This window comes from Danio rerio, chromosome 9 (genome assembly GCF_049306965.1).
Source record: "Danio rerio strain Tuebingen ecotype United States chromosome 9, GRCz12tu, whole genome shotgun sequence".
NCBI lineage: Eukaryota > Metazoa > Chordata > Actinopteri > Cypriniformes > Danionidae > Danio > Danio rerio.
Window position 1 is genome coordinate 8,715,868 of NC_133184.1, and position 23,168 is coordinate 8,739,035.

A 23,168-nucleotide genomic window follows, 5' to 3' on the forward strand; every position below is an offset into this window, starting at 1 on the left:
GGACGCCTCTGTGCTCATTGAACACACAGAGCTGCAGAAATTTTTTCTGTAACCTTCCCCAGCCTTGTGCCTCGAGACAATTCCTTTGTCCTCATGCTTTCCTATATATATATGTATATATATATATATATACATACACACACACACACACATATATATATATATATATATATATATATATATATATATATATATATACATATACATATATACATATATATATATATATATATATACATATATATATACATATATATATATATATACATATATAGATATACATATATATATATACATACATTTATATACATATATACATACATACATACATACATACATACACACACACACACACCTTTATATACTTTACATGTCTTTGATTGTAGGGTATTTAAAAAAAAAGACAAATAAATAACACATTTATACAAACATTTTATTTTATAACACAGTGTAAGAATGGGGGGCATCACTGAAATCATCTGACAATGAAAAAAACTCAATATTAATCAACATGTTCCAAATCAAGAGTCGTTAATTCTTCATGGGCCACAAAGCTTGTGTGCGAGGTCAGTTTGTGGGATCTTCACACCGAAATTCATGTAAGGCACTTTTATAAAATTGAAACACAACTAGCTATTGACTTGGCTAAAACAGTGGAACAATTGGATGAACTCTTCTAAAAGGTCAAAAGCAGGGACGGTTTTGTTAAACCCAAGTAGTGTTCATTGCATAGTCAAGTATTATCAGTGTAAAATGAACGAAAAAAAAAATAAGAATAATAATCATGAGCAACAATTTCACTGTGTAAATGGGGAATTGTGCAGGTCCTCTGCTATCAGAGGAATTAAGACAAAAGAAAATCACAACAAAGGAAAATCCATAAGCGGTATGATGCTGGGCGAATTAAAAAAGAGACACAGGAAAGAACATGTTTCAAACAGAAATGTTATTTATGGATTTTTGTGAAGTGATTAGAAAGTTGTGTTATGATAGGTTACCAGAGTTCAATTTGTCAAAAGAGGCAGTTCACCTCAAAATGTATTGACTATAGTATGAAAGTCAATGGTTACACGATTTCCAGCTTTCTTCAAAATCTTCTTTAGTTTTCAACAGGAGAAATAAACTGATAAAGGTTTGGAACCACATTAATATTCATTATTGGGTGAACTACCCCTTTAACTGAGCGAGCCTACACTGAAAAAAATGTCTGCAAAATTGTTGCAAACAGTTTATTTGTGTTGAATTTAAACAAACAAATTAAATATAGTAATGTTCAACTTAATTTATTTGTTTAAATTCAACATAAACAAATTGTTTACAACCCCTTAACTTAAATTAAGTAAATTCAAGGAATAATCTCTGAATAATTTTTCAGTGTACAAACATGATTTGAATAGAATGAATTCCTGACCAATACTGAAGCTCAGTTTCAATATTTATTTTGGATATAAATCTTCTTCACCTGCAGTCATTCAAAAGCTGTAGGTTATTTGATGCTTTGTCACTCACTGTCGCTCCTTTAGTGGACTAGCTTGGCTAAATATTCATTTTATGAATTTATTGTTTTAATAATGTTCATTTTTGTCCTTAAAATTACCAATTTAGTATAAAAAAACTTTTTCTAATCAGTCAATGAACTAATTGTTCTAGTGAAAGGCTTGGTTAACGAAGATTAGACCAAATAGCGATTAATTTGTGAATCTAGCATCTTTAAACAGCTGACAGAAGCAAAGATGACTTAAAGGAACATTTTCTTTTTTAGAAATAGGCTTATTTTACAACTTCTCTGGAGTTAGACAGTGAGTTTTACCATTTTTTAATTCATTCAGTCGATCTCCTGGTTTGGCAGAAACCCTTTTAGCTTAGCTTAGCATAGATCATTGAATCAGATTAGACCTTTATCATCTCCCTCAATTAATTCTAAAGAAAGTTTTGATATTCTGTCTGTCTTAGTACACAATGTAACTACAGAAGAGTTCTGCATATAGTGATGCTAATACTCTAATTCAATTCAATGATCTATGCTAAGCTAAGCTAATAGTGTTTCCAACAGACCTAGAGATTGCCTGAATGGATTCAAAACTTGCAAAACTCAACTGTTTAACTCTAGGTGACTTAGAGCCTACATATTTACACATAAAAAAGTGTAGTGTTCCTTTAAATGATGAAACATGAAGATATGAAAAAAAAAAAAATGATTGGCTGGTGTTTGATAATGGTCACTGACACAAGGATACAGCGGTATTTACGTAACTGCTGCTCATGCCTTAGTAAAAAGGCTAGCACCATCCCTGCTTCCTAGCGCACTTGGGTATACTGTGTGTTCAGCATCGGATTATTCTGACTGGAGCTTTAAACAGATATAGAAAGGACTATAAATATCTATGTGTGAATAGGAACAAGTTTGATTTGTTCTGTAGGAAGTCTGTAGGAAACGATTTAAATGATATCACCCATACAAAAATGAACCAGGGTTTTATTATAGTAAAAGTGTTTTGGTAGATTGATTTACATTTATAACCATAGTTTTACTACAAATATTAAACTAAACCAGTAGTTTACATACACTCTAAAAAAAAGGACTTTTGTTTTTCTTTTTTTAATGTCTTTGGTCTTAATGGTAAATCATACTAAACGTTTACTATTTTAGGTCTGTTAGGATTACCTAAATAATTTACATTTGGTAAATGCCAGAATAATGAGATAATAATTTTTTTTTTTTGAGAATTTTTTATTAGTTTCTATACAGTCAAAAGTTTACAATAGCTTTGCTTTTAAACTGTATAACTTTGGTCAAATGTTTTGGGTATCCTTCCACAAGCTTCTCACAATAGTTTGAAGGAATTATGACCCATTCCTCCTGACAGAATTGTTGTAACTGAGTCAGATTTGTTGGCTGTCTTGCTAGCACAAGCTTTTTCAACTCTGCCCACAAGTTTTCTATAGGATTGAGGTCAGGGCTTTGTGATGTCCACTCCAAAACATTCACTCTGTTGTCCTTAAAGCACTTTTTAACTAATTTGGCAGTATGCTTAGGGCCATGGTCTGTTTGGAAGACCCGTTTGTGGCCAATAATTTTAATTTCCTGGCTGATGTCTTGAGATGTTGCTTCAGTTTTTCTACATAATGTTCTTTCTTGATGATGTCATCTATGCTGTGAAGTGGACCAGTCCCTCCTGCAGCAAAACAGCCCCACAACATGATGCTGTTGCCCTATACTTCACAGTTAGGATGGTGTTTCTAGGCTTGTAAGCTTTCCTCTTTGTACTCCAAATGTAACTGGTCATTATGGCCAAACAGTTCAATCTTAGTTCCATCAGCCCACAGGACATGTCTCCAAAAAATATTATTGTTTCCAGTGTTATTTAGCAAATTGTTATCTGGCTTTTAGTTGATTCTTGCTTGTTGATTTTCCCATGTTGTCACACAAGGAAGCAGTGTGTTTAAGATTTTCCTTAAATATTATTCTACAGTTGTGCCTTCAATTAACTAAAATGTTGTCAATTAGCCAATCAGAAACTTCCAAAAACCTTGTTAGAGCTTTTTCAGAGGCATGATAATCTTATTGTATGTAAACTTGACTTTCAAGAAAAGTTATAAAATGTATGAAAAAATATCTCTTTCATTATTCTGCTATTAACCATAACAAAAACTATATTGATAATCCTAACCTACCTAAAAAAGAAAAAGTTTAGTTACTTTAACATCTGACTTTTTTTTTAAATGGTCATGTGCCTTTTTATACAGTGTATGTAAACTTCTGGTTTCAACTGTATGCTTAGTGTAGCCAAACCATTGTTAGTTTGTAGTCAATAACTACAATAACCAGTTTTTGAGGGGGTTATTTGTTGTACACTCTTGTACACTGTTGTGACTCAAAAACTGTAAAGTGATCCTAACCGTGAGATTTGTGATCCGTAATCCCACTAATAAAAAGCGTATTTTGCAGTGTAAAACAATGCTAAATATTCCTAAGCACTATTGTTATTGCTGCATTTTGGCTATGGAAATGAGACTGAAAATATGGAATTACACAAGCTTAATGAAACATTTCTACGATGAAAGAAATGTGAACCGCCACAGTTGCAAGCAAAAATGAAACAAGGATTCAAACATGGCAGGTTTCAGTCTGAAAGCCATACGCCGCTGCACAAAAGAAACAGCGCTGAATATTACAGTTTATGTGCCATGACATGGTCTTCTGCAGTGGTTACACAGAGAGAAATCAAAGTAGAAAAGAAAAGGCCCCTTGGTGCTTAAACTCTCATAAGTTTTCATAAATAACTAAGTATAACAAAATCATTTGTATTTACCTGAAGAGATTATGGCGACAGAATGTTAGATAACTAGATAGAGCACTATATTTACAACAATAAGCTTGATCTTTGCCTTTCCTACATCGTACAAAAGACGGTGCTGACAAGGTGGCAGTGAAGTAGGAAAAAACAAACAATCCTCCAATTCCATAACGTTAGTGTTGCTTGATTATACTTTTTTTTAGAGAGAAAAAGATATCTGCATCTGATATCGTTGAGTGGCATGATAATTAAAGATGAAATAAAATACGTAAAGAGTGTTGGACGGAAAAGTGTACAAATCATAATGTTTTGGAAGATGGTTACCTGCTTACTTATCCATATACTCAGTGCAAGTGTAAACAGGCGTCATTCATTAGGCACGATGGAACTGCCTTAGTTAACACTTTTTTTTTGAATGAAGCAAATGTGCCGGGAAATCTTTGAGGTTCCATTGCTTATAAATGTAGAGACGCAAATGTGTTCTTGAAGTTTTTCTATGGCTTTTCATAGAAGTAGCACCAAACAGTACATTAGTTGTTTTGTTCATAAAACTGGATGAGAAAGAGCGCTGAGGCAGGATTATACCCTCTTCATGCACACTTGACACCTGCTGATGTGAGTTCTTAGACTTCCGGCCTTTAATGTTGCAGGGACTGGTTTCCTGTAAACACAATGCAAGCACAAGTTACATTAGACTGGAGAGCTACACATTTTATAGCATTTTTTTACGTAAATTACTGGTAGGAATGTTGCCAGCAAGTTTCAGTAACTTAATTATTACTCCATGGCCAAATAATAGTAGTTTCGGGGTGAACTCTTTTCATTGCAGCTGGTGAATGAAAGGACACATGTAACTTGGTCCAAAATATTTATTACGTTCCGTGTGGTACAACAAATCAGTCACCAAAGAGGAAACATCTTTGAAAAGAGTCTTATACCAAAAAAAATGCTTCTCTTTTCACTCTCCCTCTCCGCTTCACACACACCTCAAACTGCAGTCCAGTCTCTTAAAGGACCCGCACATTTTACAACATGTGTAAACATAACGGTTGTTTGTAATCTGATTATTTGTTATCATCAATGCGTTGCGTGCCATGTGTTGTTGATGTAAGATTGTATTCTGTTTGATTAGAATATTCATATTGATTATAACGAGCGCGCGTGAGAGCTGTCACCGCACACACACACACACACACACACACAGTAGCACGGGGGAGAGGTTAAAGGTAAATTCAGTCAAAGGGGCTCTCAACTGCGTTCATTCTGTCTTTATATTCTGCTCTGTGTTTGTCATAAAGACAGCTCAATGCAGGTTTTGTATCAAAATCTGACTCTGATGGCAACTCTGCGAATACAATTAAGTGAAACTCACTGCGGTTTATCATAAACTTGCTTGTACGGTGGCTCGAAACGGTCAAAGCACCTCTAAAAAAGGCTTTTTCGGACATGACATATTTGTACACATGTACATCACTGTAACACGTTTTATTCAAGAGCTGGTTTCAGTTAACTTGCTTGTTGATTAAATGCCATTTTGTTATTGAACCTATTATTTTTATGCAACAGTCAAGTTGCATTTTAATTTGCTATGAAGAAAAGGAAATAATTTTTTGCATGCTGATTTATGAGAAATCGTGAATATAGGTCTATAATTACCTTGCAATTTTGAAGTTATAGCTTTTTTTGCTTTGTGTATAGACTACTCAGTTCATGAGGGCAGTTCAATCTTTTATGAAGTTTGCTGGTTAAAAATATAACATTTTGAAATATTTATAATTATCGGCCAATACATATCAGCTATCGACCTCCAAGTTTGAAGAATTATCGATTATCGTTATCAGCCAAAAAATCTATATCATATCGATTCATCCCTAATATATATAGTTGTTTAGTTATATGATGCACTTATTTTTCTTTTTCTCAATTGTAAGTTATCCTAATTAACAAGTTGAATGACATGCATGTTTTTTTCTGAAACAATTTAAATAGTAAATACATTATATTTATATATATACCATACATTTTATGAAAAAAGGACACTGTAATAAAATGTTAATCAAAAACAAATATTTTAGATGTTTCACTTGAGATTAAAAAGTAAACCAAAAATGACAGTATATTGTTATATTTCTAATTCTTTGGTTCTAGGCAATATAAAGTGGCTGACTTATTTCTGTATACAAAACTCAAACATAAAAACAGTTATAATTCTTCTAAATCACAAATTGCACACTTTTGTGGTAGTGTTTTTTTTTTCAAATTGCTTTGAAATACACTATGGCTGATATATTTGAGAGAGCTAAAGCAGTCAATGAATGTTAAGGAATATAAAGTGTGTACAATCTTACGTAAACATATCTGTGTCTTCTATGGTGGCTAACCAGAAGCTGTAAGAATTGGCGTAGTAGTTGCAGGTGCCGCGACCATGACACTCGATGAAGGGAGCCGAGCGGAACTCTTCAAGACAAGAGCCAGGAGAAGCCAAAGCCTGACCGGAGCCCTCAGCACCAGCGCTCGTATGCTGTTGGATGCACACACAAAAGAGACAATTTACAACATCATGTTTTCATCTAATATTTTTCTCTGTGTTCATTTTTAATGACATCTTTATTTAGTAGTCTTTAGCCTCCATAAAATTTGAATGTACAGCATTTAGTTGATTTGCAATATAATGTATATATTATGTATATAAAGTCACCTGAGGATTTGAAAAAAAAAAAATATATATATATATATATATATATATATATATATATATATATATATATATATATATATGTATGTATATATATATATATATATATATATATATATATATATATATATATATATATATATATATATGTATATGTATATATATATATATATATATATATATATATATATATATATATATATATATATATATATATATATGTATATGTATATATATATATATATATATATATATATATATATATATATATATATATATATATATATATATAATTAAAATACACAAGTCATAATGTCGGATGCAACTATTTGAGATTCTGAGGTTTCAAAAAATCTAAATGTCCAGTAAAACTTTACATTTTAAATATTAATTAAAAAAATTAATATTAATAATAAAAATTTTGTTTTGACATTTACAAAAATTTTACGGCTTTACAGCTTAATATTATCATGAAAATTCAAATGATTTTTAACACAAAATAAAAATTTATATTTGGAGCCAATGTATTGCCAAAAATGCAGTACAACATACTAATTTTGTGGTCCAGGGTCTAATAATCCTATTGGGTAACACTTTTTTGGTCACAAACACCAGTGATCTAATCCGTACAGATCGCTGGTAAACACACAGATAACATAGGACTACAAATCTGCTGCTATATGGACTACAAGTTCCAGTCATGCACCACACACACACCTGTTCCTGATCACAACTGATTACACTCACACAAATGGACTTTTAAAGCAGAACAGAGACACACACTTGTGGCTGAGTTTTGTAAGCAGTATTGTAAACTTTACAACACAGTTTCCTTGCCTTATTTTATTGTTTATTCCTGTATGCGGCCTGCCTTTTGAGCTTTTGCCTGTTTATGACCACGACTCTGGTTTTTCTGTGTACATCTGTTTGCCCCTGTGTTGACCATTGCTTGCCAGACAATTCTTGTTAATAAACCCTGATTTAGATCCGAACTCCGTTGTCAGTGTTCACTTCACATTACAATTTTGATGGTCCATTTGAGTATTAGTCAACTGTCTGCTTAATATCTGCTGATACTGCTCCTTCAACAGACATTTAACTGATTATAAGAAACTTTGCAAGTACATGTCAACTTACACTAACCCTAACCCCAACCTAACAGTCTACTTATAATCTAATGAGAATTAGTTGGCATGTAGATGCAATGTAACTTAAATTCAACAAACAACCATCAAAATAAAGTGTGACCTACTATTTTACTATGTAATAAAAAGTAGTTAATAAAAAATAATAAACTATTTTATTGTGTAATTCAACTGTAAATTTGCAGTACTAACATCTACAAATCTTTATTTTTTTACTGTGCTATACTCTATTGCTCTATATTTAGTTTTTTACTATTTCAATGTTTTATTTTTTTGTAAATTAAATAAATATATTTGTAGTGAAGCACAGCACTGTGTTTACTTACACTTGTGCAGCTCAAGATGCAATATTTCAGCTGCTTTATTCACATGAAATAAACCAATATGTTCTGAGCTCTTAAAAAAACTATAATTGGAAAGAGCAGTGTATTTATTTACATTTACAGTTTGTGCATTCACATTATTTAATTAGTCGATTTTGTTTTAATTTATCTGGTTTTCTCACCATAACGAAAGAGTATCCAATCCAGAGTGAAGCCCAGCCATCGGGACAGTTTGGAATTTGTATGGTCTGACTGTGCACAGCTATAACCATAGCAGGAGCCTCACACACAGCACATCTGCCACAGAAAAAAGACACATACTGTATACTGTACATGGGAACTAAGAACACTCACTCGTGGATATATCAAACTTTCATAATAACAATAATAATGCATTTTATTTAAAGGCACCTTTCTTGGCACTCAAGGTTACCGTACAGGACAGCTAGAACAATCAGTTTAAATAAAAACACAATAAAAGTCAATAGAATACAATAGAAATTTTAATTAATAAATATCACAGACCTGCTGATGAAGGGTTTGATGCTCTCGCCGGTGACGGGGGCCATGCTCATAGGCATGGGCTCTGGAGTGGTCAGCCAGTAGGAATAGTCATTACGAGATGCAAAGTTGCAAACATTGTTGATGTTACAGAAGAGGAACGGCATTGGGCTGAACTTCCTTAGGCAACTACCAGCTGTACCTACAGGGTACAAAGAACAGGAGTGTCAAGGACAGTGTACTAAACAGCAATAATGTCACAGCGATTTGTAAGTATTAAGTATTATAAAGTACTATAAATGTAAGTTTCAAATAATTCACATAAGCAAAAAAAAAAAAAAAAAAAGTGGCAAACACAAAGAAACTTTAAGAAATAACCAGGCTCTGCTCTGAACACAAAAGAGAATGTAAAATGACCAAACAAAAACAAAACTTGGTCAGATTAATGGAAACAAACAAGTCCAGTTAAAGATTTTTTTAAATTAAAATTTGTAAGTTTTAAGTTTTTAAGTTTTTTAGTTTTTTTTTTTAATTTAGAAGTTAACAGTTAAAAGATTTTAATAATTAACTTGTTTTCTGGTGTTGTTTTGACTATGCTTACACATTAATAAGGCTTACTCATTTATTTCATAAAAGCAGTAAAACATTTTAAGTATTATTTCAACTGTAAGAAGCTTCTAACATATATATATATATATATATATATGTGTATATATATATATATATATATATATATATATATATATATATATATATATATATATAGTAAAATATGTAAATTATTAAATCCCGTTGTAAAGTGAGCTGTAAGAAGCTATGATTTATAGCAAGCAAGCTGTTGCTAGGTACAAATTCTTTGCTGTTATAAAGTCACTGTTAACAGTTTCACAGGTGAAATGGTTATTCCATAGCTTCACTAAATAAAACAAAGCAAATAGGATGGTATCTTTGACTTAGTGCTGGTTTAGACAAGCAACAAAGTCAGAGGTGTTTGTCTGTGTGTGTGTTTTTAGAGTATTGTACAACGGTTTCCAATGTGGCTGAACCTTTCAGAATCAAGGTCCAGAACTATTCATTTTAAAATGTAATTAATTCCTCTTATCACCTGTCTATATAAGGTCCCAGGGTTGACAGTGCATGTCAAAGCACAAACCAAGCATGTGGACAAAGGAATTGTCTGCAGACCTTCAAGACACATTTTTTTCTAGAGGCACAAGGCTGGAGAAAGTTACAGAAAAACTTTCTGCTGCTCTGAAAGTTCCAATGAGCACAGTGGCCGCCATCATCCGTAAGTGGAAGATGTTTGGAACCACCAGGACTCTTCCTAGAGCTGGCCGGCCATCTAAGCTGAGTGAACAAGGGAGAAGGGCCTTAATCAGGGAGGTGATCAATAACCTGATGGTCACTCGCAGCGTTCTTCTGTGGAGAGAGGAGAACCTTACAGAAGGACAACCATCTGTGCAGCAATCCACCAATCAGGCCTGTCTGGTAGAGTGGCCAGACAGAAGGCACTCCCCTCCTGGAATTTGCTAAATGGCCTCTGATGGACTTTCAAACCATAAGAAATAAAATTCTCTTGTCGTTTGAGTGAATGCCAGGTGTTGCGTTTGGAGAAAGCCAGGCACTGCCCATCACTAGGCTAATACCATCCCTACAGTGAAGCACGGTGGTGGCAGCATCATACTGTGGGGATGTTTTTCAGCAGCAGGAACTGGAAGACAAGTCAGGATAGAGGGAAAGATGAACGCAGCAATGTACAGAGACATCCTGAATGAAAACCTGCTTTAGAGGGCTTTTGACCCTAGACTGGGGCGACGGTTCATCTTCCAGCAAGACAATGACCTAAAGCACACCGCCAAATATCAATGGAGTGGCTTCACAACAACTCGGTAAATGTCCTTGAGTGGCCCAGCCTTAGCCCAGACCTAAATCCTATTGAACATCTCTAGAGAGATCTGAAAATGGCTGTACACAGTCGCTTCCCATCCAACCTGATAGAGCTTGAGAGGTACTGCAAAGAGGAATTGGCAAACATTCCCTAAGACAGGTGTGCCAAGCTTGTGGCATCATATTCAAAAAGACTTGAGGCTGTAATTGCTGCCAAAGATTGATCAAAGGCTGTGAATACTTATGTACATGTGATTTTTCAGTTTTTTTATTTTTACTAATTTACAACAATTTTAAAAATCTTTTTTGACATTGTCATTAAGTGGTATTGTGTGTAGAATTTTGAAAAAATAAATTAATTTGTTTTGGAATAAGGCTATATCAGAAAAAATGTGGAAAAAGTGAAGCGCTATGAATACTTTCAGGATGTCCTGTATGTCTCATGTCTTTGGATGGTGGGAGGAAACCAGAAAACCTGAGGGAAACCCACGCGAGTACAGGGAAAACATGACTTCACACAGGAACGTTGATTGACCTAAGGACTTGAACCATTGACATTCTTCCTGTGAGGCAACAGTACTAACCACTGGGCCACCATGCTGCCCTACTTAGGAAAAGGGGAAGGAGTAGGGATGGAAGGGGGGATCAAGGCGAAGATAACTGAGGTATGAAACTCTGGATATTTTTAGTAACTTAGAAATGGTCTGATTGGTGAATCATGTGTTAACTAATGCGGGACCAGATGTGGTCATCAATCATAAGCATGTGATCCTCTCGAAATTACTTTATAAATAAACTTTACATAGTGCTCAAATACAGTACACTATTATTGGTGCTCAAAATTATTATTGGTTCCTAATATTGCCAGGAGTAATGAATAGCTTTTTTTGATTTATAATACACATATGAAACAGATGTTATTTTTAACTTCATGAAGTATTATTTAAGGTATTATTTATTTAGTAATAGTTTTTTTTTTTTTTTTACTTACTTAGGCCAAACCAAAAATAGTAAAGATTTTAAGATGCACACATAAATAAATTGGACATGATACAGAAGCCTAACCTTTATTGAATGTTTTAATTAAAGAAATGCAGGCATAACCATCGGTAAAAAAAATAAAATAAAAAACAACATAATTATTGCAAACTTTTGACCATTAGGGTGTGTCCACCGAAGTATTTATTTTATTTTATTTTTGATCGCTCGCCGTTTTTTACGTTAAAAAGCGCAGCAGCCATCAGTGTCACTTTTGAGCTTGTCATCCAATCACAGTGGAGGAGGACGGGACAATACCATGTAACTTTCAACAAATAATCTGCTAAAATATTCAGCTTGTAACAGTAGAGCGGGCATACTCTGTATCGTGGTAACTGACTGAAAAAAAAAACGCTGTGCTGCAAAATTGCTGATGTTTTAAGAAAAGCGCTCGCATTTCTGCAGCGCAAAAACATTTTGGTGGACACGCACCTATAATGTGTGCTTAGAAAATATTTGTTTTCTGTGCTGACCTAGATCTTGCCCATGTGACCTTTCATTGCCCTGGACATAAAGCAGGGAATATCCATCATAGATTGGCGTCGTTCCCTGTGGACAATGTGGTACATCAATAGTCTGACTGTGGCGAGTTACAAGGAAGCCGTGGTCCATTGAGGAAGGGCCTGGAGGGCCGATATGACCTGGAATACCATCAGGCCCTGGGGGTCCGGGGTACCCTCTAGGCCCTGCAGAAAAGAAAATGGGAGTTGATAAAATTAGGGATCAGCATGTAATGGATGAAAAACTCTATCTGCGTATCTGCACTTGCCGGGGGGTCCAGTTTGTCCAGGCTCTCCTTTGGCCCCAGGATGTCCATTATAGCCAGGTGTCCCATCGCTTCCTTTTAAACCCTGGAGTCCCATCACACCTAGGAGAATGTGCTTGTGTTAAAAGTTGCCGGCTTTTTGTTTTCATACACTTGGAAGTTCAGACATTTAAAAACCTCACCCTGTTGTCCTTTTGCCCCAGGGAAGCCTTGAATTCCAACTAGACCTTGGGGACCCTGTGGTCCTGGAGGACCTGGATCTCCCTTTACATATGTGTGTGGTCCAGGGGGTCCAGGGGGACCTTCACTACCTTGAACATATTAAAGGAAGAAATTCAGTCAAACATTCAGTCAACAGTATTCAGAACATCCATACCTTATTTGTTATTTGTTAACGGTTTAAGACACCCTTGATTACTTTTTTTGTTGTTGAGATTTTAACAAAGTTGTGTGTGCTGAGCATTAATTAAGAAAACGTTAGCACCTGTTAGCTTTAATTGTGGGAAAAACTAGATACCTTTAGGCTTTTGTCAGCTAATTTCATCTTCTGGGGTTAAAATCCTCATTGGGGCTAGATTAAAATCAATAAAGTAGTGCTATCTACCTGTCCAGCCTGTTTTTTGTTTTTTTTTTAGAATGAGTTTTCTTATCCTATGAGAAGAGCCTGCTTCTTAATTATTCATGACAGTACGTGCTTTCCAGACATGCCAAGCTGTGAGACTGTTGGTGGATTGCTGCACAGATGGTTGACCTTCTGAAAGGTTCTCCTCATCTCCATAGAAGAACACTGTAGCTTGGACAGAGTGACCATCCGGTTTATTGATCACCTCCCTGACTAAGGCCCTTCTCTCCGATCCCTCAGCTTAAATGGCCGGCCAGCTCTAGGAAGAGTGCTTGTGGTTCCAAACTTACAAATGATGGGGGCCACTGAGCTCATTGGAATCTTCAGAGCAGCACAAATGTTTCTGTAACCTTCCCCAGCCTTGTGCCTCGAGACAATCCTGTCTGGGAGATCTACAACTCTAAAATTCCTTTGTCTTCAGGCTCGGTTTGTGCTTTGACATGCACTGTCAACCGTGGGACTTTATATAGACAGGTGTATGCCTTTTCAAATCATGTCCAATTAACTGAATTTACCACAGGTGACCTCCAATTCAGCTGCTGAAACATCTTAAAAGTAATCAGTGGAGACAGAATGTACCTGAGCTCAATGTAGAACTTCACTGCAAAGGCTGTGAATATTTTTGTACATGCTTTTTTTCAGGTTGCACTTTAGTGAAGACAGTATGCAAATGGTGCAACTTTATTTTCTGAAGTGTAATCCATAATTAAAAACAGTCATATGCCGAAAAAGGATTATATACAGTTGAAGTCAGAATTATTAGCCCCCCCCCCCCCCCCCCCCCTTTATTTTTTCCCAATTTCTGTTTAATGGAGAGATGAGTTTGCAAAACACATTTCTAAACATAGTTTTAATAACTCATTTCTGATAACAGATATATTTTATCTTTGCCATGATGACAGTCAATAATATTTGACTAGATGTTTTTCAAGACTTCTATACAGCTTAAAGTTGCATTAGGTTAATTAAGTTAACTAGGCAGGTTAGGGTAATTAGGTAAGTTATTGTATAACAATGGTTTGTTCTGTAGACTATCGAAAAAAAAAGTTAGTTTAAAGTGGCTAATAATTTTGTCCTTAAAATGATGTTTAAAAAATTTAAAACTGCTTTGATTCTAGCCAAAATAAAACAAATAAACTTCTCCAGAAGAAATATTATCAGACACACAGTGAAAATGTCTTTGCTCTGCTAAACATCATTTGATAAATAGTAAAAAAAAAAGAAAAAAAAAAAGGGGGGGGGGGGGGGGCTAAAAATTCTGACTTCAACTAATAATATGGTTTAATGTATATTTGAGTTCACACTTTTGTTCATACCTTTAAGACCTGGGAATCCTCTGTCACCTCCTTCACCCTTAGAACCAATCACTCCTTGTTCACCCTTTGTACCTAAAGTAACAGAGCCACACATTGACTGGTGACCCACAGCACAAATACAATGCAATGCAACATTCCGTCAAACACATTTTCATTAGGAATCTTACCAGGGAAACCAGGAACACCCTGGGGTCCCATCTCACCCTTTGGTCCATTATAACCAGGCAACCCAGGCTCACCCTGCAGAGCAAAACTGTATTAAATTATGCAAATAACATCACATTTAAAAGAACAATTCTGTTTCCTATAGATAGTGATAACACACTCACAGAAACGCCAATGAAGCCTTTGTCTCCTTTATAACCCCGAGAGCCTGGTGCGCCTTGGAAGCCCACATCTCCCTTTTCTCCTTTTGATCCAGCACTTCCTGGAATTCCAGGTGGACCTTGTTCACCAGTTGCACCTGTGGTAAAAATTGAATGCAAGTAAAATGACATTGGCAACCCATATTCAGCAGCAGAATACAACTGTCGATCCTGATTTAAAGTGCTATAGTACACATTATGGTATAATGTGTACAATATAGTACACATTGTTATCAGTATTTCATTGCAATGAACTTCTTTTCATCTCTAATCAAAGAACAAAAACAAACACAAAAGAATCACAGCCAGTCTGTTTAAGTTAGTTCCCCACTTTCTTTCTTTCCTATGCTTTTGTTGTTCTGTTTTGTATATTTGTTTGTTATATGTTAGACTAGTCAATAAATCACGCTATATAACTAGGTTGGATTGTCTTTGTTTTGCCCACAGAAAAGGTCTCTTTAATGATAGATCCTTGCTACAAGCTTATTAATTTTACTAAAACTTCTTAACTATCCATCTACTTCACAAGAAGCTGTTATAATTCCCTTTCTAAATAAATAAATAATTACAAAGTCCACATTGTTATATTCATTTTGTTAAATTAACTATAAGTTAATCATGAATATTCATAAGTAATAATACCTTGTTAATATTAATCATTAATATTGATGCATTGAGCTAATTTTGCTACCCCTTCACATGAACATGCAAAATGAAGGGTAGAGGGAAGGTCTAAGGAGAATTGGGATTGGGCCAAAGTCTCTGATATCCTTAGAGCAGGGGTGTCCTAACTACGGCCCGTGGGCCATCTGCGGCCCGCAATTAGATTTGTGGCGGCCCGCGAGGCTTTTTATAAATATTAATAGAATCTGGCCCGCTATACATAAATGAGCTTAATTCAATAAATAACCACCGGGTGTCACTATGACATGCCTTCAATTAGGCAGCAGTTCCTGTTATGAAGTAAAACGAACCGAACAAACTGAAGGAAACATAATTGATAATCACGTTTTGGCGAGCCATGGCACAAGCAAGAAAAAGGAAAATCAACAGTGAGTGCAGGAAATTTCAGTCACATTGGGGCCAAGAATATTTCTTCACAGAGGTCAGTGGGAAATGTATCTGTTTAATTTGCCAGGAATCAGTTGCAGTAATGAAGGAATATTATATTAAAAGACATTATGAAACAAAACATCAGGCCTTTAGCTCTTACACTGGTGCCGAACGAGATCAAAAAGTAAAACAATTAGCAGCCTCCCTTTCAGCTCAACAACAGCAGTTTTTTCATGCTAATAAAGTGCAAGAAAATTCTACGCTGGCTAGTTATGCACAGAAAACCCTTCACATAGGAGTGTCTGATGATTGCAACTGTAATTAGATTTTAAAATCGTAAGTCTTTCTAGAAACACAGTTGAAATAATTAAAATAATTCCATAATAAGTCGGCACAATAGCCCTAGTGATTAGCGCTGACACATGGTGCAATAGCACATCAGGGCGTCGCGAATTCGAATCCCGGCTCGACCACTTTTCCCTACCCTACCCTCTCTCCCACTTCACTTCCTGTCTCAATACTGTCCTATCTAATAAAGGCAAAAAGGCCAAAAATAAATCTTAAAAAAATAATAAAAATAAAGAATTCCATAATACACACACACAAATTTGGCCCGGGACAACTTTTTTTTTTTTTTTTTGCATCTGGCCCTCGTGCTAAAAAGTTTGGACACCCCTGCCCTAGAGTGTGTATGTGAATTTAGCTCAAAATACGCCACAAATATTGATAATAACTCTTTTGAAACTGCCCTTTTTAGGCTTTGATCTAAATTGTGGCCTTTTGGTGACTGTTGCATTACTGTAGAGTCCCTGTAGATTCCCTTGTTATGCTGTAATGGGTAGCATTTGCTCAATTAATCTCATAAAACAATTTTCAGATTTTCCAGAAAAAGCAAGCTTTTGCAAATAACATGAAGTGTGCATCAAACATGTAAATGTGAAAGTGTTTAGGCTTCACCTCTTTCTCCTGGCTGTCCCTGGTCTCCTCTGTCCCCTTTAGGCCCCTCCATGGCTTGTCCTGGAAGTCCTCTCTCCCCAGGTCGACCTTGATCCCCTGGCAATCCTGACAGACCTTTATCACCTTTGGTTCCAGGTATACCTGGACTCCCGGGAATGCCAGGAAGACCAGGGTTGCCTTTGTCACCTGGTGTGGAGACATTTTATTAATTACTAACGATCCGATTTAATTACTTGTGATAATACGGTGTTAATTAAAAATAATTAACTAAAATTTAGTCATTCTTAAGTCATTCTTAAGCATGATTTATAAATCTGTGTTGAGTGATCGACATACCCTACAGCGCATACTTTGCACATAGACAACGTCCTTATGAGCATTTGTGAAGTTTATTTATAAATTAATTTCAAGAGGATCACGTGCTTATGATTGTTCACGGCTGGTCCCTCATTAGCTTTATCAGATGATTCCAAACTCACTATAAATTATTAGTTTCTTATCTCAGTATCTTTGTCTTGAACAAAAACCCTGCCTGCCTCTACTCCCCTCCTTTATAGATGAGTGACAAAGTAGCCTAGTGGGTTCTCCAGTTTCCCCGGGTTCTCTATTTCTCTATTAGTATATATGATATACTGGTTTTCTCCCACAGTCCAAAAACCAGTATATCAAATTGGCATCATAGTCAAGCTCTTAGCAAGCCGTGTATCTCCTTAGCCATCTTGTCTCTGTCATTAGCCAGAAACAAGTTGGAGGAGTTCTCAAGATCTGCCTGAGCTCAAACTCTTCTCTTGCCCTGCTAATGGAAGGAAGCCCAGGGCTCGAGGATCTTAGCTCAGGGCTCTCTCCTGAGACTCTTCAGTCATCAGCTAAGTGGAAGCTCTTGAAATAATTCAATCTGATCTGTTTGTGTTCCTTTGGAAATAACACTTCCAAAACTCTAGTAGGCAGTGGGGTTTCTATGTTGTACTTTGTCAAGTACTGTAGGATTGTGAGCAATGCTACTGTAACAGTAGCTGAAACTCCCACTCATTCAGGAAAGAAAGAGGCAGGAACCAACAAATGTACAATCATTTTTTATCATAAAATAAAATGGAAAAAGGGGCAACGCGGTGGCGCAGTATGTAAGGCTATCGCCTTTCAGCAAGAAGGTCGCTGGTTTGAGTCTCGGCTTAGTCAGTTGGATTTTCTGTTTGGAGTTTGCATGTTCTCTCTGTGTTTGCGTGGGTTTCCTCCGGGTGCTCCGGTTTCCCCCACAGTCCAAAGACATGCGATTCAGGTGAATTGAGTAAGCTAAAATTGTCAATAGTGTATGTGTGTGAATGAGAGTGTATGAGTGTTTCCCAGTGATGGGTTGCAGCTGGAAGGGCATCCGCTGGGTACAACATGTGCTGGATAAGTTGGCGATTCATTCCGCTGGGGTGACCCCAGAATAATAAAGGGACTAAGCCAAAAAAAATTAGTAAATGAAGGATTGGTAAATCATACAGGTATGATAGCTAATGCAGGACCAGCTGTGGTTAATCATAAGCATGTGATCCTCTCGAAATTAGTACTTGAGATTAAATTGAGATTAAAAAATAAATCTCACTACATTTTTGGAGAAATAAAAAGGCTATGTTGAACCTACTATGTGGACTCGATGCAGAAGCATACATTGGCTTTAAACAGATCGTAATTATTGAGGATCTGATTCTAACCTTTGCCGCCAGGTTCTCCACGAGATCCGGGCAAACCTCTCCCTGGTACACCTGAAGAAGAACAATTGTTTGTCTTTAGGTTAATGGGTTTCTTTCACTAACCATGTATATGACCAAAATGTGTAGTTAATACTGTGTATAAACATTTTGACAAACAAATGATGATACATTAAAAAGTTAATATTAATGCATATTAAAATTTAATCATAGACATACAAAAAAGTGTTATTATAAATGCCCTTATTAACAATTTATAGCAAAATGTTTATGTGTGGATATTTAACTTATATAAAACAGTCATAGAAGGTGTGTTATAACCTGAGCATTGAAAATAACATAATTTCACCTTCAGAGCTAAAGAATCTTACCAGGCTCCCCTCTCTCTCCAGTGAATCCAGGAATGCCATCTTGCCCTGATTGACCTTTTTCCCCATGGGGACCTGGAGGACCCTGTAGACCAGGCTCACCTAGACAAAAATGCCATTAGGATTTTCACCATCAAATGTGAAGTACAGTGTGACTTTTCTGAAGCGTACAGTAATGCATCTTTAATGTCATTTACACTTGTTTTGTTTTTTGTAGGAAGGGTACTACTTTTAGCATAATGTGCATTAAAATGGATAAACGGATTTACCTGGACGTCCTGGAGTCCCAGGTTCTCCTGGGGACCCTGGCAACCCACCAACACCTTTCTCACCAGGCTTCCCTGGACTGCCTGCCCAGGATACAATATGATTTGTACATTATAGTTCATTATAGCAAAGCACTGTATTATAGCATGAGTGAACTAATAACACATGCTGTGTATCTTGCCTGGGTAACCAATCGATCCTTGGTCTCCTTTATGTCCTTGAGTTCCAGGAGTTCCTGTCATACCCATTGTACCCTTCTGTCCCTTCTCTCCAGGCTCACCAGGGAATCCAGGGGAGCCTATATTTCCCTTAAAGTTTGAAATAAAAAATAAATTCCATCACATTTTTAAAGTGCAGATTTTTACTTAATTCTTCTACTCATGCAAACAACACAAACCTTTGTGCCAGGGGGACCAGGGATTCCTATTCCTGGTTCACCAGGATCTCCTTTATCTCCTTTGGAGCCATCAGTCCCCTTAAAACCAGGGTGACCCGGTGAACCACCAACACCTTTAGCACCCTTTGGACCCATTGAACCTAAAAAAAAACATATAGAAAGGTTCTGTTTACACTTAGTATTTAAGTGTGTTTTCAGAAATCTAATCACAAGTGGTCTTCAACAACTCCATTTTTTCCTGGTATTAGCATTTTGTGTTTGAATTTCATTGAGTTTCTTTTCTCTAAATTCATCATGCTCTATATCACGGTCAACAATATAGTCATGCACATACTATTGAATGAACAAATCAAAATTTTCTTTTATTTTAAAATAGCAAGAAAGTAAGCAAATTAAAATAAAGTGGATGGTAACTACAATTTTGATCATAATCTGCATGATTTATTTCAACTCAACAAATAATGAATACATTTTTTTGGTCTTCTTTCTTGCAATATTTTCCACAATTTGTATGCATTTAACCTAATGACAGTAATAGTTAAGTGTTATTTATTCCTTCATTTAAAAACCTGGGTACCTGGGTATCCCATGTCTCCTCTAGCGCCTGTGTCTCCAGGTTCTCCAATGCTTCCTGGTTTTCCAATGATTCCAGGGTCTCCTTTATCACCTGCAATGCATACATTATTGAAATCAAATTGCTTGTACAGTTGAAGTGAGAATTATTAGCTCACTATAATTTTTTCCCCAATTTCTGTTTAACAGAGAGAATAATTTTTCGACACATTTCTGAACATAACAGTTTTAATAACTCATTTCTAATTACTGATTTATTTTACCTTTGCGTGATGCCAGTAAATAAATTTTACTAGATATTTTTCAAGACACTTCTATACAGCTTAAAGTGATATTTAAAGGCTTAACTAGTTTTTTTTTTTTTTTTCAGTTAACCAGGCAGGTTAGGGTAATTAGGCAAATTATTGTATAACAATGGTTTGTTCTATAGACTATCGAAATAAATATAGCTTAAAGGGGCTAATAATTTTGACCTTAAAATGGTTTTTAAAAATTTTTAAACTGCTTTTATTTTAGCAGAAATAAAACAAATAAGACTTTCTCCAGAAGAAAAAAGTATGATCAGAAATGCTGTGAAATTTTCTTGCTCTGTTAATCATTTGAGAAATATTACAAAAATAAAAAATAAAGGGGAGGCTAATAATTCAGACTTTAACTGTATGATCCCATAATACTAACATTATCAAATAAAGATAATTAATATCCAACTATTTTTTTACTTCATATGATTGCTTTAGGGACAAACCTGGCTGTCCAGGTGACCCTGGCATTCCATCTTTTCCTGGCATACCAGGGTCACCAGATGTTCCAGGAAACCCCTTTTCTCCAGTAGGACCAGGATCACCTGCAAAACAAGGTTAAAACACAAAGTCTAATGAGTTTAATTTTAGAGCCCCAACAAGCCTCTGAAATTGAATGTGCTCAGGTTTATATATGATTAAGGCTTTCAACTTCAAGGGCTCTATTTTGACGGTCCATGCGCAGAGTGCAAAACGCAGGGCGCAAACGCTTTCAGGGCATGTCAGAACGCATTTTTGTTAATTTAAGGACGGGAAAATCTGCTTTGCGCCATGGCGCATGGTCTTAAAGGGTTGAGTTTATTTTCTTTATGAGTTATAGGTGTGTTTTGAGAATAAACCAATTAGAGTCTCATCTCCCATTCCCTTTAAGAGCCAGCTGCGTTGCGCCATAAGCGCATTCGCTATTTACAGGATGCAAAGTAAGTCTAAGTGGAAAAAAATGACCATTTCACTAGCAAACAGTTAACAGTTTTTTTTAACAGAAAACTTAAACAGAGCATCTACTGTGTGAGAATGAGAGATAATGAATCTACTTTCACATTCGCTCTTGGATAGGGAAACCTTTTACGCACAGACATCAATTAGTCTATAAATAAATAATTTTGTTTTTTAAGCGCAAATATTCGTTTAAAAACTATTTCTAAATTCATTTCAAATTTCCAGCAAATGAATAAATAAATAATAATAACAAAATGTGCTCAATAACCTGAGTTATATCCTAAAACTCATGCTGTGCCCCATATAGTCTAAAACCTGACAGGTGGGCAAATCTAAGCTTGTTTTTAATAAAACAAATATAAATATGGATATAATAAATAATACTGCTAATAATAATAACATTATACAAAAGCAAATTGTTATGAATGAACTGAATAAGCCTCCCGAGATGAAGAAGACATAAAAGCAGTGATTTTTCATATTTATGTAGGCTAGAAAATAATATGTTTTGTAATATTTTAATCCTTTATATTTATATCCTATATCTATTCTTATTATATCCTATATATATCCTTAATATTTAAATGTTTTCATATGTAAAGATATTTGCCTATTGCTCTCTTGTGCATATTAAGCAGTGCGTAATCGAGGCGCAACTCTGCGCTGGAGTTTAGACCGGGTTTGTTTAGGTCTAATGAAAAATCTATTTTAGTTTCTCAAAATAGCAACGCGCCAGCAGTGCGCCTCAGAATGCCTTCCTTTTTAGACCAGAACGTCTATGGGCACACATATGAGCGCTAATGCATTTGCTATTTAAACAGCGTAGTGCAACGCCTCAAAACGACTCTTGCACCAAGCTGAAACTAGCAAAAGACTATAGCGCTGCGCCTTGCGCCACATTGTGCCAGGTGTACTGTATGATAGGGCCCCAAGACTTTAACCTACAGGACAAACTGTCGATGGATTATCCTAAGCATAATAACACAGTTTTCAACTTTCAGGGCATGCTCACACTAAATACAGTTGCCTTAAACCTTGCTGAAGCGTGACTGTCCCCCTTCCCCTCTTCCCCGAAGGCCTGCACTCAAGCTACATTTTGCCTTCTGAGCCACAGCACACTTACGTCATTGATGAGGTGACTGTTCAGTTTAACACGAAGAGAAGCATTCTCTTTTGACACTCAAGAGATTAGCATTTTTATTAACATTTGACAGTTCACTTTCATTGAAAAGTACGAATGATTAGTGGTCTCACTTTATTTTGATGGTCCGTTTGTTGAATTTAGGAGAGATTAATCAGTAAGTCGACTAATAATTAAATAGACCATCAAAATAAACTGTTACCTGATTAGTAAATCCATATGAAACAGTCCCCTAAAAGTGACGTCACCTCTTCAGTTTCGCACTCAGGCACGCTTTGCGCTCACATTACAAGCGTACCGCACCTGAGCCTGAACCACGCTCAGGAACACCTCTCCCAACCAGACCAGGGCCGGCCAACTTAATGCCTTGGCCCGATTCGGAGCACTCATTGGGAAACGTGCCCATGCATGATGTGGTAATCACTTGAATGTGTTCTTGTCCACAAAAAGAATGACCAAAATCACTTCAGAAGAAAGAAAGCAGTAGAATCAAGGACAGACATCTGAAGATGGCAGTTATAGGG

General features: G+C 35.9%; 1 protein-coding gene across 1 annotated transcript in view; it reads right to left on the reverse strand.

The window, feature by feature from the left end:
* Positions 1-414: 414 nt before the first annotated feature.
* col4a1 (collagen, type IV, alpha 1) overlaps positions 415-23,168 on the reverse strand; it is a 100,121-nt gene continuing 77,367 nt past the window's right edge. The window contains exons 35-52 of the mRNA XM_688948.11: positions 21,011-21,109; positions 20,270-20,359; positions 19,693-19,832; positions 19,477-19,603; positions 19,298-19,378; positions 19,032-19,130; positions 18,664-18,714; positions 16,967-17,152; positions 14,921-15,054; positions 14,759-14,831; positions 14,592-14,663; positions 12,836-12,964; positions 12,657-12,755; positions 12,361-12,573; positions 8,987-9,164; positions 8,644-8,758; positions 6,647-6,819; positions 415-4,959 (exon numbers count right to left, since the gene is read on the reverse strand). Coding sequence (XP_694040.5) covers positions 4,878-4,959; positions 6,647-6,819; positions 8,644-8,758; positions 8,987-9,164; positions 12,361-12,573; positions 12,657-12,755; positions 12,836-12,964; positions 14,592-14,663; positions 14,759-14,831; positions 14,921-15,054; positions 16,967-17,152; positions 18,664-18,714; positions 19,032-19,130; positions 19,298-19,378; positions 19,477-19,603; positions 19,693-19,832; positions 20,270-20,359; positions 21,011-21,109 — 2,141 coding nt within the window. The 3' untranslated portion in view covers positions 415-4,877. The remainder of the gene's footprint in view (positions 4,960-6,646; positions 6,820-8,643; positions 8,759-8,986; positions 9,165-12,360; positions 12,574-12,656; positions 12,756-12,835; positions 12,965-14,591; positions 14,664-14,758; positions 14,832-14,920; positions 15,055-16,966; positions 17,153-18,663; positions 18,715-19,031; positions 19,131-19,297; positions 19,379-19,476; positions 19,604-19,692; positions 19,833-20,269; positions 20,360-21,010; positions 21,110-23,168) is intronic.